This window comes from Symphalangus syndactylus, chromosome 15 (assembly GCF_028878055.3).
Source record: "Symphalangus syndactylus isolate Jambi chromosome 15, NHGRI_mSymSyn1-v2.1_pri, whole genome shotgun sequence".
NCBI lineage: Eukaryota > Metazoa > Chordata > Mammalia > Primates > Hylobatidae > Symphalangus > Symphalangus syndactylus.
Genome location: NC_072437.2, coordinates 74,262,973 through 74,277,684, shown reverse-complemented (window position 1 = coordinate 74,277,684; position 14,712 = coordinate 74,262,973). Strand labels below are relative to the sequence as shown.

The following is a 14,712-nucleotide window of genomic DNA, read 5'->3' as shown; positions in this document are numbered from 1 at the left end:
AACAATCTCACTTGTCCTCAGTGAGATGAGAAAACCAGTAAGTCAATACTAATTGGCATTGCCATTTTCTCAGACTATTATTTTGAGATTGTCCTTTCTAATTTTTGATATAAAATTAGTAGTAGGAGATAGTTTTTTCTAATGACTTTCCCCAGTGAAGTAGTTAAAAAGATAAAAGAAACCCTGGGTACAGTCCAGATCAATGATGACAGTTCCTACAGCTGGGGAGGTGAAGGATGGTAAATAGGACTTTCACATCTATGTTTTCTCCCTTCCTTCCTTATAGTGCGCACACATTAATTTTTTTTTTTTTTTTTTTTTTGGAGACGGAGTCTTGCTCTGTCGCCAGGCTGGAGTGCAATAGCACAATCTCGGCTCATGCAACCTCAAACACCCTGGTTCAAGCGATTCTCCTGCCTCAGCCTCACGAGAGTAGCTGGGACTACAGGCATGCACTACTACACCCAGCTAATTTTTGTATTTTTAGTAGAGATGGGATTTCATCATGTTGGCCAGGATGGTCTTGATGTCCTGACCTCGTGATCTTTCCGCCTCGGCCTCCCAAAGTGCTGGCATTACAGGCATGAGTCACTGTGCCTGGCCACATTAATTTTACAATGTTAAAAAAATAAAAATTAGGCTGGGCACAGTGGCTCACGCCTGTAATCCCAGCACTCTGGGAGGCCGAGGCAAGCAGATCACCTGAGGTCAGGAGTTTCAGACCAGCCTGGCCAATATATGGTGAAACCCCATCTCTACTAAAAATACGAAAAATTAGCCAGGCACAGTGGTGGGCACCTATAGCTACTCAGGAGGCTAAGGCAGGAGAATTGCTTGAACCAGGGAGGCAAGATCGTGCCATTGCACTCCAGCCTGGGCAACAAGAGCAAAACTCTGCCTCGAAATAAATAAATAAATAAGTATTAAAAATTAAAAACTAGAAAAGGAAAAAAACTTAATTATTCCCATATAGAGATACTTGCATTTTTATCTTCTCTTCTTAATTTAGTTGATTTTTTTTTTAAGGGGTAGGGGTTTTATTACGTTGCCTCGTCTGGACTCCAACTCCTGGGCTCCAGGGATCCTCCCTCAGCCTACCAATTGGTACGGACTACAGGTATATGTCACTGAGCCCAGATCATCTAACACTGTATTATGAAAGATGTCAAATATATTGAAAATTTGAAAGCTATTTACAATGAACACAGGTCAACGAAACACCTATATCTTTTGAATTTTTTACCTCTACTATGTGTGGAATTGATGGCGCCTTCTAGGTGTGCAGTATGCTGATGAAATAAATGAATTTAAGGTGAGGATCTAATTTTATTTTTTAAATTGATAAATCTGATGGTTATGCCAAATTATCTTAAACAGCCACCGATTGATTTCAGTAGTTTGCTCAAATACAGAAGAGTCTAATTATACTATGAATCTGTGATTCAGTTGACTGGCAAGCTTTAATGAAATAATGAGTATATTTGTTTATTTATTTTAGAGACAGGGTCTCGCTCTGTCACCCAGGCTGGAGTGCAGTAGCATGTTCTCGGCTCACTGCAACCTCTGCCTCCTGGGTTTAAGCAATTCTCATGCCTCAGCCTCCCAAGTAGCTGGGATTACAGGCATGTGCCACCACGCCTTGCTAACTTTTGTACTTTAATAGAGATGGGGTTTCACTATGTTGGCCAGGCTGGTCTTGAATCCCTGACCTCAAGTGATCCACCCCACTTGGCCTCCCAAAGTGCTGGGATTACAAGCATGAGCCACTGTGCCCAGCCTGAAATAATGAGTACGTTGATAATTTGCAAACGAATTTCAAAACTTGTTCTACAGTCTCTAGAGTATTTTCTGGGCTTCTAGAGCAAACTGGATTTTTGGAAACGTCCCAAAGCCACATTCAGATCCAAGTCTGAAAATACTAAATGATCTAGTTGTCAAAAACCAAAATGGTGGCTGGGCATAGTAGCTCAAGTCTGTAATTCCAGCACTTTGAGAGGCTGAGGTGGGAGAATCACTTGAGACCAGGAGTTGAAGATCAGCTTGGACAACATAGTGAGACCCCATCTCTATTTAAAACAAACAAATAAACAAACAAACACTCAAAATGGTTAGAAGTTAATGAGGATTATTTTCACGGGTATTCCAAAAATAGTATACACTGGCATCACTGAGAGTCTGCAAGTATTCCTAGTGTCATCCCACAAGAACGCACCTTCTGTTCTAGTCACTGCTCATATGCCATTTTGTTTCACAGGAATAGTATATAAAAATTTAATATATTATAAAATTGACATAAAAAATCAGAAACAGAAGGGAGATTTACTAAATACACAGTGATGGGGCTGCTGACCATCTAAAATAACTTAAATCCTTAATTTTCATTGGTGTATCTCAAATTTCAAGCATGCCATCTCTTTTCACAGGGAGAAAAAAGCCTATAACACTTGAAGGTTAACTTAATATATACTTATTTTAATATTTTTTATATTTTTATCAACATAAAATAGGTAAATATAGTTCACATGCAATAATAAATGCTAAAACATTTACAAATTAAAATAAACATAAAACCAATAAAATGAAAATTAACCATCATTAACATAACAAATAATGCTGTTTTGCTCAAATAAAAATGTTTTGCTCAAACGAAGTAGATCACAAGTATTTGGTTTAATAGCAAAAAGCTGTAGTTTCAGATCCCATTCTGTAAACTGAGTAGTTTTACTTTAATAATAATGTTGAGAATGCTTGTTCACATAAGTATCTTATTCAAACTGGTATTGATCAATTCAAGCCTTTCTTTCCTCTTTCAAGGTAATTAGAACATAATTTTTTTTTCTTTTGAGAGTGAGTCTTGCTCTGTTGCTCAGGCTGGAGTGCAGTGATGCAATCTCAGCTCACTGCAACCTCTGCCTCCTGGGTTCAAGCGATTCTCCTGCCTCAGCCTCCTGAGTAGCTGGGACTACAGGTGTGTGCCACCACACCTGGCTAATTTTTGTATTTTTAGTAAAGACAAGGTTTTGCCATGTTGGCCAGGCTGGTCTTGAACTTCTGACCTCAACTGATCTACCCGCCTGGGCCTCTCAAAGTTCTGGGATTACAGGCGTGAGCCATTGTGCCCGGCCAAGAACAGAATATTAACCAAACCCGTCAAATGGCAGTCATTAAATGCCAATTTTTAAATAGGTGTAAATTGATAGATTTTTGAAGATTAACAATTACCTATTGTTAATCTTCATTGCCTAATGAAGTCATTGCCTAATGACAACCGAAACTAATTAGTTTTAGATTTAGAATGGAAACATTCTTTGCCATTTATTTGCTAACATACTTATTGCTAAGGAACTGCTGCAAGTTACTCTGTAGAGGAGACTTACAACACAATAGTACTGACTATTGCAGGATAGATGTTTTCTGAGTAATGTAAGATTCTGATCATCATGCCAAAAAACAAATCAGGTATATTACATGTACAGCAATAGCACACCATCATTTTTCTCATTTTCATATAATCTGCGTTCTGCAGCATCAACAGCTTTATTTTTTTTCAGATCAGATTTTAATTTTGAGTACTTAACACTATTGTTGATGTGCATTTCACTTTCTTCATGTTTACTAAGAATATGTGATAAATGTTGCCAATCTTTGCACCCACTTTCATTTTTCAGTTGATTTTTTCCTTCCCCGAAGAGTTTGCAATATAGACAAAACACAGAATCTTTTGAGGTTGAATAAAGTAACCAGGATCTAGTGGTTTTTTCACCATTTGGAAGAATCCGTGTATAATAAGTTTCTGAAAACTTCCTCCCTGTATTATCCTTTGGAAAGTTAAAATTTCTTACTTGAGGCGGAACATTTTCAACAAGAGTGTCCCGTTGTTTAATATTCAAAATTCGGGGCCACGTACCTGGATCTGCAGAAAGCACAACTGGTACAATGGAGTCTTCAAAATTTTTCTCTTCCAGTTGCTCTTGAAATGTATCAGCTATGGTTGACGTGGAAGGAGGAGGTAAATTCATATTCTCTTGGATCACTAATGTATCCGTGCCACATTCTACTGAAAGCTGTAGCTGTGAAGTCTTTTCCTTTTTTTCTGGGATTCCCTCTATTTTTTTCCAAAGTGTATTTGATGATCCACAGAATTGTTTCTCATTTTCTTCTCTAAAAGCATTCCTTTTTCTATTTTCTGATGCTGTTAATTTTTTTGATTTTGTTTCCATCATCTGAGGACAAAGAGGATTACAATTTTATTTGAGGTTAAACTTTTAAAAATTAATGTATATTCAAATGCTCAGTAAGCACATGCTCATCATTAGGCATCAAAGAAATGCCAATCAAAAAGACAACGACGGTCGGGTGCGGTGGTTCATGCCTGTAATCCCAGCACTTTGGGAGGCCAAGGTGGATGGATTATTTGAGGTCAGGAGTTCGAGAACAAGTCTGGCCAACATGGTGAAACCCTGTCTCTACTAAAAACACAAAAATTAGCCAGGCCATAGTGGCATGCGCCTGTAATACCAGCTACTCTGGAGGCTGAGGCAGGAGAATCGCTGAACCCAGGAGGCGGAGGTTGAGCTGAGCTGAGATTGCGCCACTGCACTCCAGTCTGGGTGACAGAGTGAGACCCTGTCCCAAAAGAAGAAGAAGAAAAAAAAGGTGACAAGTCCCAAAAGAAGAAGAAGAAAAAAAAAGGTGACAACATACCACTTCATATCCAAGAGGATGGCTATAATAGAGAATGAGGCTGGGTGTGGTGACTCACGCCCATAATCCCAACACTTTGGGAGGCTGAGGCAGGTGGATCAGTTGAGGTCAGGGGTTTGAAACCAGCCTGGCAAATATGGCGAAACCCCATCTCTACTAAAAATACAAAATTTAGCTGGGCGTGGTGGGGCAGGTACTGGTAATCCCAGCTACTCTGGAGACTGAGACACAAGAGACCTCACTTGAACCCTGGAGTCGGAGGTGGCAGTGAGCTGAGATCATGCCACTGTACTCCAGCCTGGGCAACAGAGCAAGACTCCATGCTTAAAAAAAAAAAAAGAGAACGAAAGTCTTGGCAAAGATGTGGAGAAACTGGAAACTCTCTAAGATCCTGATGGGAAATGTAAAGTGGTGTAGCCACTTTTGAAAACTGTCTGGCTCAAAAAAACAAAAAACACAAAAATAAATTAGATGGGTGTGGTGGCAGGTGCATGTAACCCAAACTACTCGGGAGGCTGAGGCAGGAGAATTGTTTGAACCTGGGAGGCAGAGGTTGCAGCCAGCTGAGATCATGCTACTGCACACCAGCCCGGGCAACAGTGCGAGACTCCATCTCAAAAAACAAAAAACAAAAGAACGAAAACTGGAAGTTTGTCAAAATTTAAACAGAGTTACCCTATGACCCAGCAATTCCACTCCAAGGTATATACCCAAAATAAATAAAAATATATGGACACACAGGCCAGGCATGGTGGCTCACGCCTGTAATCTCAGCACTTTGGGAGGCTGAGGTGGGTGGATCACGAGGTCAGGAGTTCAAGACCGACCCAACCAAGATGGTGAAAACCCGATTCTACTAAAAATACAAAAATTAGCTGGGCATGGTGGTGGGCCCCTGTAATCCCAGCCACTCGGGAGGCTGAGGCAGAACATTGCTTGAACACGGGAGACAGAGGTTGCAGTGAGCCGAGATCTCGCCACTGCACTCCAGCCTGGGCGACAGGAGCGAGACTCCCTCTCATTTAAAAAAAAAAAAAAAAAGTGTGTCCACACAAAAATTTAGACACAAATGTTCATGGTAATATTACTCATAACAGCCAAAAAGTAGAAACAACTCAAATGTCCCACCACAGATGAAAGAATAGATAAAAATACAGTATTATCCATGCAATGGATAAAAACAAATGAGGTATGCTACAACATGGGAAAAAACTGAAAATAGTATGACACATGAAAAAACTAGTTGCGAAGTACTTGTGTGATTCTATTTATGTGAAATGTTACAGAAGAGGCAAATTTATAGGCAGGAAGATAGACTAACAGTTGCCTAGAACTTTGGAGGAGTTGGAGTTGAAAGGGGGACTCTTAACAGATAAGGGGTTTATTTTGAGGATGATGAAAATGTTCTAAGATTGGTGAATTTTAGGGTATGTTAATTACATCTCAATAAAGTGGCTATAAAAATTAATGTGAAAATCACTAAAATTTAACAGCAATTAATTTTAATGGTGAAATTTCCATAAGTAATCCCTTCAATACATGGGCCCAAACACACACAAATATGAAGAGAGAGCTCTAATTCAGGTATACATAATGCTTTGTTCATCAATTATTAATGATAAGTGATTACTTTTTAAACAGGTCATAAATACTTAGGGATTTAAAGTGAGAACTAAGCATGCTATTTTAGTCCACTAACACAAAGAACATTTTTAAAATTTGATTTTAATTGAAACAATGTGCTTAAAAAGCAGCTCCTTGCTCAAAAATAGACCATTTAGATGTTGCTAGATTAACACTGTAAATTCAAAGTAGTATGTATGTTTATTAACATTGTTAGATGAGGTCACCATATCTGTCAAAAATTTAATTTTTATTTTGTTTTTGAACATTTTACTACCATTTACTGAAATACGTTGTAATAAAGACACATTACCTGTTTTGGTGTCAATAAAATTATAATAAAAAAGCTAAAAAGATTTAACATAATAAAGATGTATAAAATGTGAATGGCATCCTATTAGCTATACACAACACAACTTGAGTACCATATGCAATGCAGTGAAAGAAAATAAAAATGGACTTGTTCTGTTTCATCCTGAAAGTAATGTGGCAGCTTTAAAGTAAAAAATGCAGACGTGTGGGCCAAGTACGGTGGCTCACCCCTGTAATCCCAGGACTTTGGGAGGCCAAGGCGGGTGGATCACCTGAGGTCAGGAGTTCAAGATCAGCCTGGCCAACACGGTGAAACCCTGTTTCTACTAAAAATACAAAAATTAGCCAGGCGTGGTGGCATGCACCTGTAATCCCAGCTACTCAAGAGGCTGAGGCAGGAGAATCGCTTGAACCTGGGAGGTAGAGGTTGCAGTGAGCTGAGATCGTGCCATTGCACTCCAGCCTGGGAGACAGAGTGAGACTCTGTCTCCAATCAATCAATCAATGCAGAGATGTGATATGATCCAATAAATAAATGCAGAGATGTGACATGATCAAATTTGTACTTTGAAAAGATTGCTCTAATTGTATTATGAATTCCCAACCTTATGTAAGGAAGGAAGAGACACAGAGATCAAACTATAGTAGTAATTCTGGCAAAAGATGATGTTAGCTATGTCTAGGATTGTAACAGTAGAGATAGGAGTTGAGAAGTGCTCAGGAAGTAGAATTTGGATTAGTTGGTAATTGATTGGCTCTAGGGGCTAAGGAAGAAAGAAGAGTAAACAATGACTCTAAGTTTCTGAATGGGCATTTGGGTGGATGGTGGCTTCATTTACTGATATGAGAAACAAAGGAAACCAGGTTTAGAGGTTCAGTTTTCAACACAATGAGTTTGAGTTTCAATGATGGATGGCATATAAGGCGGTGGTCCCGTAAGAGTATAATGGAGCTGAAAAATTCCTGTCACCTAGCCGAGTGTGGTGGCACATGCCTGCAGTCCCAGCTACTCAGGAGGCTAAGGTGGGAGGATCACTTGAGCTGGAAGTTGCAGTGAGCAGAGCTCAAGCAACTGCACTCCGGCCTGGGTGACAGAGGGAGAGACCCTGTCTCAAACAAACAAAACAAAACAAAAAAAACCAGATACATTTAGTATAAAACACCAACTAGTCATACCAGGTTAATTAAAACAAATAGGAGTCCCCTACCACCTCTACCCATTTCCCCTTTACCAGAAGCTAACCACTTACAACCTTTCAAAATAAAAATAAAACAATTTTTTAAATATATACCATTTAAATATATATATATATATATATATATATTTTTTTTTTTTTTTTTTTTTGAGATAGTCTGGCTCTGTCATTCAGGCTGGAGTGCAGTGATGAAATCATGGTTCACTCACTTGCAGCCGTGACCTCCCAGGCTCAAGCGATCCTCCGAGCTCAGGCTCCCAAGTAGCTGGGACCACAGGGGCATGCCACGCCAGCTAATTTTTAAGTTTTTTTTTGTAGAGACAGGGGTCTCACCATGTTGCTGAGGTTGGTCTTGAACTCCTGGGCTCAAGCAAATCCTCTTGCCTCAGCTTCCCAAAGTGCTGGGATTACAGACATAAGCCATTACGCCTGGCAAAAAATTTTTTTGAGACAAGGCCTTGCTTTGTTGCCCAGGAGTACAGCGGCTATTCACAGGTATGATCCTAGCACACTGTAGCCTCAAACGCCTGGGCTCAAGTGACCCTCTCGCCTCAGTCTTTCTAGTAGCTAGTATTGCAGGTGCACACCACCATGCCCAGCACTTATATAACTTTTCTAGCTGATTCTTTGGTTATGTATTTCCAAATCTCAAAGTTACTTGTTTGTATCACTATTTACTGACTTTTTTTTCCTCCCAGCTTTAGGTATCATCAATTGACTTCTCAATGAGGAAGATGAAAATTTTGCTTTCCTTCCTCTTACCATGCTCACCATACACACTCAACACCCATCCACTTATCTTTAGTTGAAGGATTTCTTGGACAAGATGATTATTTGTTGTGAGGAACTGTGCTGTGCACTGCAGATGTTTAGCAGCACCTCTGGACTCTATCCACTAGAGTCTAGCAGCACCCCTCAGGTGTGAGTCACAAGTATTTCTAGACATTGCCAAATGTCCCCATGGGGACAAAAATCATCCCTGATTGAGAAGCACTGGCTTAGATCAAAATTCCATCTTTACATTTTATGACATGTATGTTATTCAGCAATAAGCTACTAAGTGCAAGATTTCATTTTTTTTCTTATGGTGTTCATATATTACTAAGGCTTTCTGTGTTGGCTTTTTCAGAAGGCTGTCACTTGTCACTTGAAAATACTCATGTGTTTGGGGTGGAGTGGGGAAGCACATTTATAAAATGTAAAACGTTCTGATTATACAGAAATAGCATGCCTATATTTGGCAACTATGAATTAGTTTATTATTTTTTGAGACAGGGTCTTACTCTGTTGCTCAGGTTGAAGTGCAGTGACATGATCTCGGCTCACTGCAACCTCTGCCTCCTGGGTTCAAGTGATCCTCCCACCTCAGCCTTCCAAGTACCTGGGACTACTGGTATGAACCACCATGCCTGGCTAATATATAATTTTTGAGAAAGTCTCACACTGTCACCCAGGCTGGAGTGCAGTGGCGCCATCTCGGCTCACTGCAACCTCTGCCTCCCAGGTTCAAGCGATTCTCCTGCCTCAACCGCCCAAGCAGCTGGGACTACAGGTATGTGTCACCACACCTGGCTAATTTTTTGTAGAGACAGGGGCTCACCATGTTGCCCAGGCTAGTCTCAAACTCCTGAGCTCAAGCGATCCACTCGCCTCAGCCCCCACAGGCATGAGACACACCTCGCCCAGCCTTTGCCAACTGTTTATGAGTTCCTTTTTTTTTTTTTTTTTGAGACAGAGTCTCGCACTGTCCCCCAGGCTGGAGTGCAGTGACGTGATCTCGGCTCACTGCAAGCTCCGCCTCCCAAGTTCTCGCCATTCTCCTGTCTCAGCCTCCAGGGTTGTTGGGACTACAGGCACCTGCCACCACGCCCGGCTAATTTTTTGTATTTTTAGTAGAGACGGGGTTTCACCGTGTTAGCCAGGATGGTCTTGATCTCCTGACCTCATGATTGACCTGCCTTGGCCTTCCAAAGTGCTGGGATTACAGGCGTGAGCCACCATGCCCAGCCTATTTTTTTTTTTTTTTTTTTTGAGACAGGGTCTTGCTCTGTCACCTAGGCTGGAGTGCAATGTCGTGATCACAGTTCACTGCAGTCTTGACCTCCCAAGCTCAGGCCATCCTTTTACCTCAGGCTCCCAAACAGCTGGGACTATAGCCATGTGCCACCATGCCTGCTAATTTTTTATTTTTTGTAGAGATGGGGTCTTACTATGTTGCCCAGGCTGCTTTCCAACTCCTGGGCTCAAGCAATCCTCTTGCCTCTGCCTCCCAAAGTACTGGGGTTACAGGTGTGAGCCACTGTGCCTCACTGAGTTACTCTGTATTACTGAAATACACATAGTAGAAGGAGCACTTTATTCTAGGGATCAGAGTAGCAAGCAAGTTATTTAAGAAAATCTAGGCCAGGCGTGGTAACTCACGCCTGTATTCCCAACACTTTGGGAGCTGAGGCAGGCAGACTACCTGAAGTCAGGAGTTCAAGACCAGTCTGGCCAACATGGTGAAACCCCGTCTCTACCAAAAATACAAAAATTAGCAGGGCATGGTGATGCGCACCTGTAATCCCAGCTACTTGGGAGGCTGAGGCAGGAGAATCGATTGAAGCTGGGAGCCGGAGGTTGTAGTGAGCTGAGATCGTCCAGCTTGGGTGACAGAGCGAGACTGTCTCAAAAAAAAAAAAAAAACAAACCATATGTATAGGTGTATGGCTGCCTAGTTTGACTATGCATATTTCTTCTTTTGTTTTTGAGATGGAGTCTTGCTCTGTCACCCAGGCTGGAGTACAGTGGTGTGATCTCGGCTCACTGCAACCTCTGCCTCCCAGGTTCAAGCAATTCTCCTGCCTCAGCCTCCCGAGTAGCTGGGATTACAGGTGTTCACCACCACGGCCTGGCTAACTTTTTGTATTTTTTGTAGAAATGGAGTTTCACCATGTTGGCCAGGCTGGTCTCGAACTTCTGACCCCAGGTGATCTGCCTCCCTTGGCCTCCTAAAGTGCTGGGATTACAGGCGTGAGGCACCCTGCTTGGCTTATTTCTTCATTTTTACCTCCTCTTTTGGTGCCTATTTAGTAGTAAAAAATTTATAATCTATGTGTAATTCTTATGCTTTTTGGAGGATAAGCATTATTGTATTTCTCTGAAGCTTATGAGCTCACAACCTTTAACTTAGCAAGAACTCAGACACAGGTAAATCATCCTTTTTTTGTTTGTTTATTGAGACAGAGTCTTGCTCTCTTGCCCAGGCTGGAGTGCAGTGGTATGATCTTGGCCCACTGCAACCTCCACCTCCCGGGTTCAAGTGATTCTCTTTCCTCAGCCTCCTGAGTAGTTGGGATTACAGGCACACAACACCACGCCCGGCTAATTTTTGCCTTTTTAGTACAGACAGGGTTTCACTACGTTGGCCAGGCTGGTCTCGAACTCCTGAACTCAAGTGATCCACCCGCCTTGGCCTCCCAATGTGCACGGATTACAGACGTGAGCTACCACAGCCGGCCTAAATCATCCATTTAAGAAATAAAAAAGGCTTGGAAAATATTAAGACTTAATATGGTTTTTATTTCCAAATTAGAAGGTCATTAGGTTACTTTTGTCATGTAACTGTCTTTGAAAAGACAACTTACAATATTAAGTCTTTTTAAATTTCGTTTTGTTAGAGATAGTCTCATTCTGTTGTCCAGGGTGGAGTGTAATGGTACAATCATAGCTCACTCACTTCAGTCTCCTGAGGAGCTAGAACTACGAGTGTACAACCACCATATCTGGCTAATTAAAAAAATTGTTTTGTAGAGATAGGGTCTCACTATGTTGCCCATGCTGGTCTCCAACTACTGCACTAGTGCCATCCTCCCATCTTGGCCTCCCAAAGTGCTAGGATTACAGGCATGAGCCACCGTGCCTGGACCTTTCTATTTGTTTTTTTTTTTTTTTTTTTTTTGAGACGGAGTCTCGCTCTGTCGCCCAGGCTGGAGTGCAGTGGCACAATCTCGGCTCACTGCAAGCTCCGCCTCCTGGGTTCACGCCATTCTCCTGCCTCAGCCTCTCCGAGTATAGCTGGGACTACAGGCGCCCGCCACCACGCCCGGCTAATTTTTTTGTATTTTTAGTAGAGACGGGGTTTCACTGTGGTCTCGATCTCCTGACCTCGTGATCCGCCCGCCTCGGCCTCCCAAAGTGCTGGGATTACAAGCGTGAGCCACCGCGCCCGGCGGACCTTTCTATTTGTTAATGTTCACTGTGTTCTTCTATAAACCAAAAGCTTTCTTAAATATTAGGTGCAATATATGTAAAGAAAAAATAATTTAACATAAATAAGGCTTTCTTGCAAAAATAAACAGAAAAGTCAACTATGGGTATCCACTGTTTCTCCTGTTCAATAAAAGCCTAGCAATTCAGGGTTACTTTCCCTTGAAGCTAACCAATTAAATTCTCATCCAGTGAAATGGGGGTTAAGAATATTTCCAGTTTTACATTATGATCTATCTTAATTTTTGTGTATGTATGCAATGAAAAGGGGTCAAGGCTCATTTATTTCCACACTAACAAAAATTATTTCAGCATAATTTGTTAAAAAATCTTCCCATCAGAATAATTTGGTAACTTCAAAAATCTACTATGTGGTTCTATTTCTGGACTATCTTCTATTTCACTGATCTCTGTTAGCCCATTTGTTTATCTACCAAACCATACTGCCTTGATTATTACAGCATTTTAATGTCTTAAAATCAGGAAGTTGATAATTCTTTAACCCACATCTAACACCATACACAAAATTAATTCAAAATGAATCACAGGCCTAAAAATAAAAGCTAAAACTGAAAAGATTCTAGAAGAAAATGTAGGAAAATATCTTTGTAATTTTGGTGGGCAAAGATTCCTCAAATAGACACAAAAACTATTAATCAGAAGAGAAGCAAATAATAAATAAGACTGTATAAAAATTAATATCTTGTACTTTTCAAAAGCAATATTAGGAAAACAAAACAAAACATTAAGAAAATGAAAAGACAAATCATTCTGAAAGAAAATCTTCTGGCCAGGCACAATGGCTCATGCCTATAATCCCAGTACTTTGGGAAGCTGAGGTGGGAGTACTGCTTGAACCCAGGAGTTCGAGACCAGCCTGGGCAACATAGTGAGACCCATCTTTATTTCCTTTTTCTTTTTTTTTGAGACGGAGCATTGCTCTTGTTCCCCAGGCTGGAGTGCAATGGCGCAATCTCCGCTCACTGCAACCTCCACCTCCTAGGTTCAAGCGATTCTCCTGCCTCAGCCTCCCGAGTAGCTGGGATTACAGGCGCCAGCCACCATGCCCGGCTAATTTTTTTGTTTTTAGTAGAGATAGGGTTTCGCCACGTTGGTCAGGCTGGTCTCCAACACCTGACCTTAGGTGATCCATCCGCCTTGGCCTCCCAAAGTGCTGGGATTACAGGCATGAGCCACCACGTCCAGCCTATTTTTTTCTTTTTTTAAAAAAAAAAGAAAAAAAATTTTTTCCAAATACATTTATTTTATAAAATACATGTATCCAGAATAATACAAAGAACTCCTACAACTCAGTAACAAAAAGAATTCAATAAAAAATGGGCTGAAGACCTGATAGACAAAACAGACACTACCACATTTTAATTTTTTTTTTTTTTGTAGAGACAGGGTCTGGCTATGTTGACCAGGCTGGTCTTGAACTCCTGGCCTCAGCTGATTCTCCCACCTGGGCCTCCCAAAGTGCTGGGATTACAGGTGTGAAGCACCTCACCTGGCTCCAAATTTTGGTCAGAATGTAGAGCGACTAGAATTATCAAGTGCTTAGTGGGAGTGCTAAATGGTACAGAAGAAAAATTAGTCTTTTAAATTCATCCAGGAGTAACCTTTTTCTTTTTTTTGAGACAGAGCCTTGCACTGTCACCCAGGCTGGAATGCAGTGGCATGATCTCGGCTTTGCAACCTCTGCCTACCAGGTTCAAGTGATTCCTATGCCTCAGCTTCCCAAGTAGCTGGGATTACAGGCACACACCACCTCGCCTGGCTAATTTTTGTATTTTTAGTAGAGAGGGGGTTTTGTCATGTTGCCCAGGCTGGTTTCAAAATCCTGGCCCCAAGTGATCTGCCTGCCTTGGCCAAAGTGCTGGGATTACAAGTGTGAGCCACTATGCCTGATCATTTTCTTTTTCTTTTTTTTTTTTTTTTTTTGAGACAGGCTTTCGCTCTGTTGCCTAGTTGGAGTGCAGTGGTATAATCATAGTTCACTGTAGCCTCAATCTCCCAGGTTCAAGCAATACTTACACCTCAGCTTCCAAAGTAGCTGAGACTACAGGCACATGCCATCATGCCTGCAGCTAATTCTAAAAAATTTTTAGTAGAGATTAGGTCTCACTATGCTGCCCAGGATGGTCTCAAGCTCCTGAACTCAAGCAATCCTCCCGCCTCAGCCTCCCAAAATGATGGAATTACATGAGTGAGGCACTGCACCCAGCCCAAAGTAAACTTTTAAAACAAGCTTACAACAATCTATAGACTTGAATATTTGAGATGGGACAAACCAATGACAGAATGACAAAATGGAATTAAATGAGATTCTAAGATGAATCTGGTTCATGTAAGCTATAAGGGTGAAGCTACTATACATTTGATCATTTAAAGCTCATTAAAAAGAATTACCTGTTTATATTCGTTAATACAACCTTGGCAGCAAAATCTCTTCTGCTGACCTCCAATCACCAGGATGTTGTTTCCAGTACTCTTACTAGGCATGTACTCTCCACAGTGTTCACAGCAGTTCATTATTAGACCATTGGCCAATCTGTACTTATTAAAGCAATGGTTACTGCACAGTTTATGTGTTACATTATTTACGCTGACTTCATGGCGAATCTAA

General features: G+C 41.1%; 1 protein-coding gene across 3 annotated transcripts in view; it reads right to left on the bottom strand.

Moving 5' to 3' along the window:
- Positions 1-2,241: 2,241 nt before the first annotated feature.
- ZMYM5 (zinc finger MYM-type containing 5) overlaps positions 2,242-14,712 on the bottom strand; it is a 43,310-nt gene continuing 30,839 nt past the window's right edge. For 2 of the 3 annotated variants that reach the window (XM_063619021.1, XM_055244060.2), the window contains exons 6-7: positions 14,496-14,708; positions 2,242-4,223 (exon numbers count right to left, since the gene is read on the bottom strand). In XM_063619021.1, coding sequence (XP_063475091.1) covers positions 3,465-4,223; positions 14,496-14,708 — 972 coding nt within the window. In that variant the 3' untranslated portion in view covers positions 2,242-3,464. Of the gene's footprint in view, positions 4,224-14,495; positions 14,709-14,712 lie in introns of those variants that run through there. The other variant, XM_055244062.2, reaches the window with a different exon arrangement.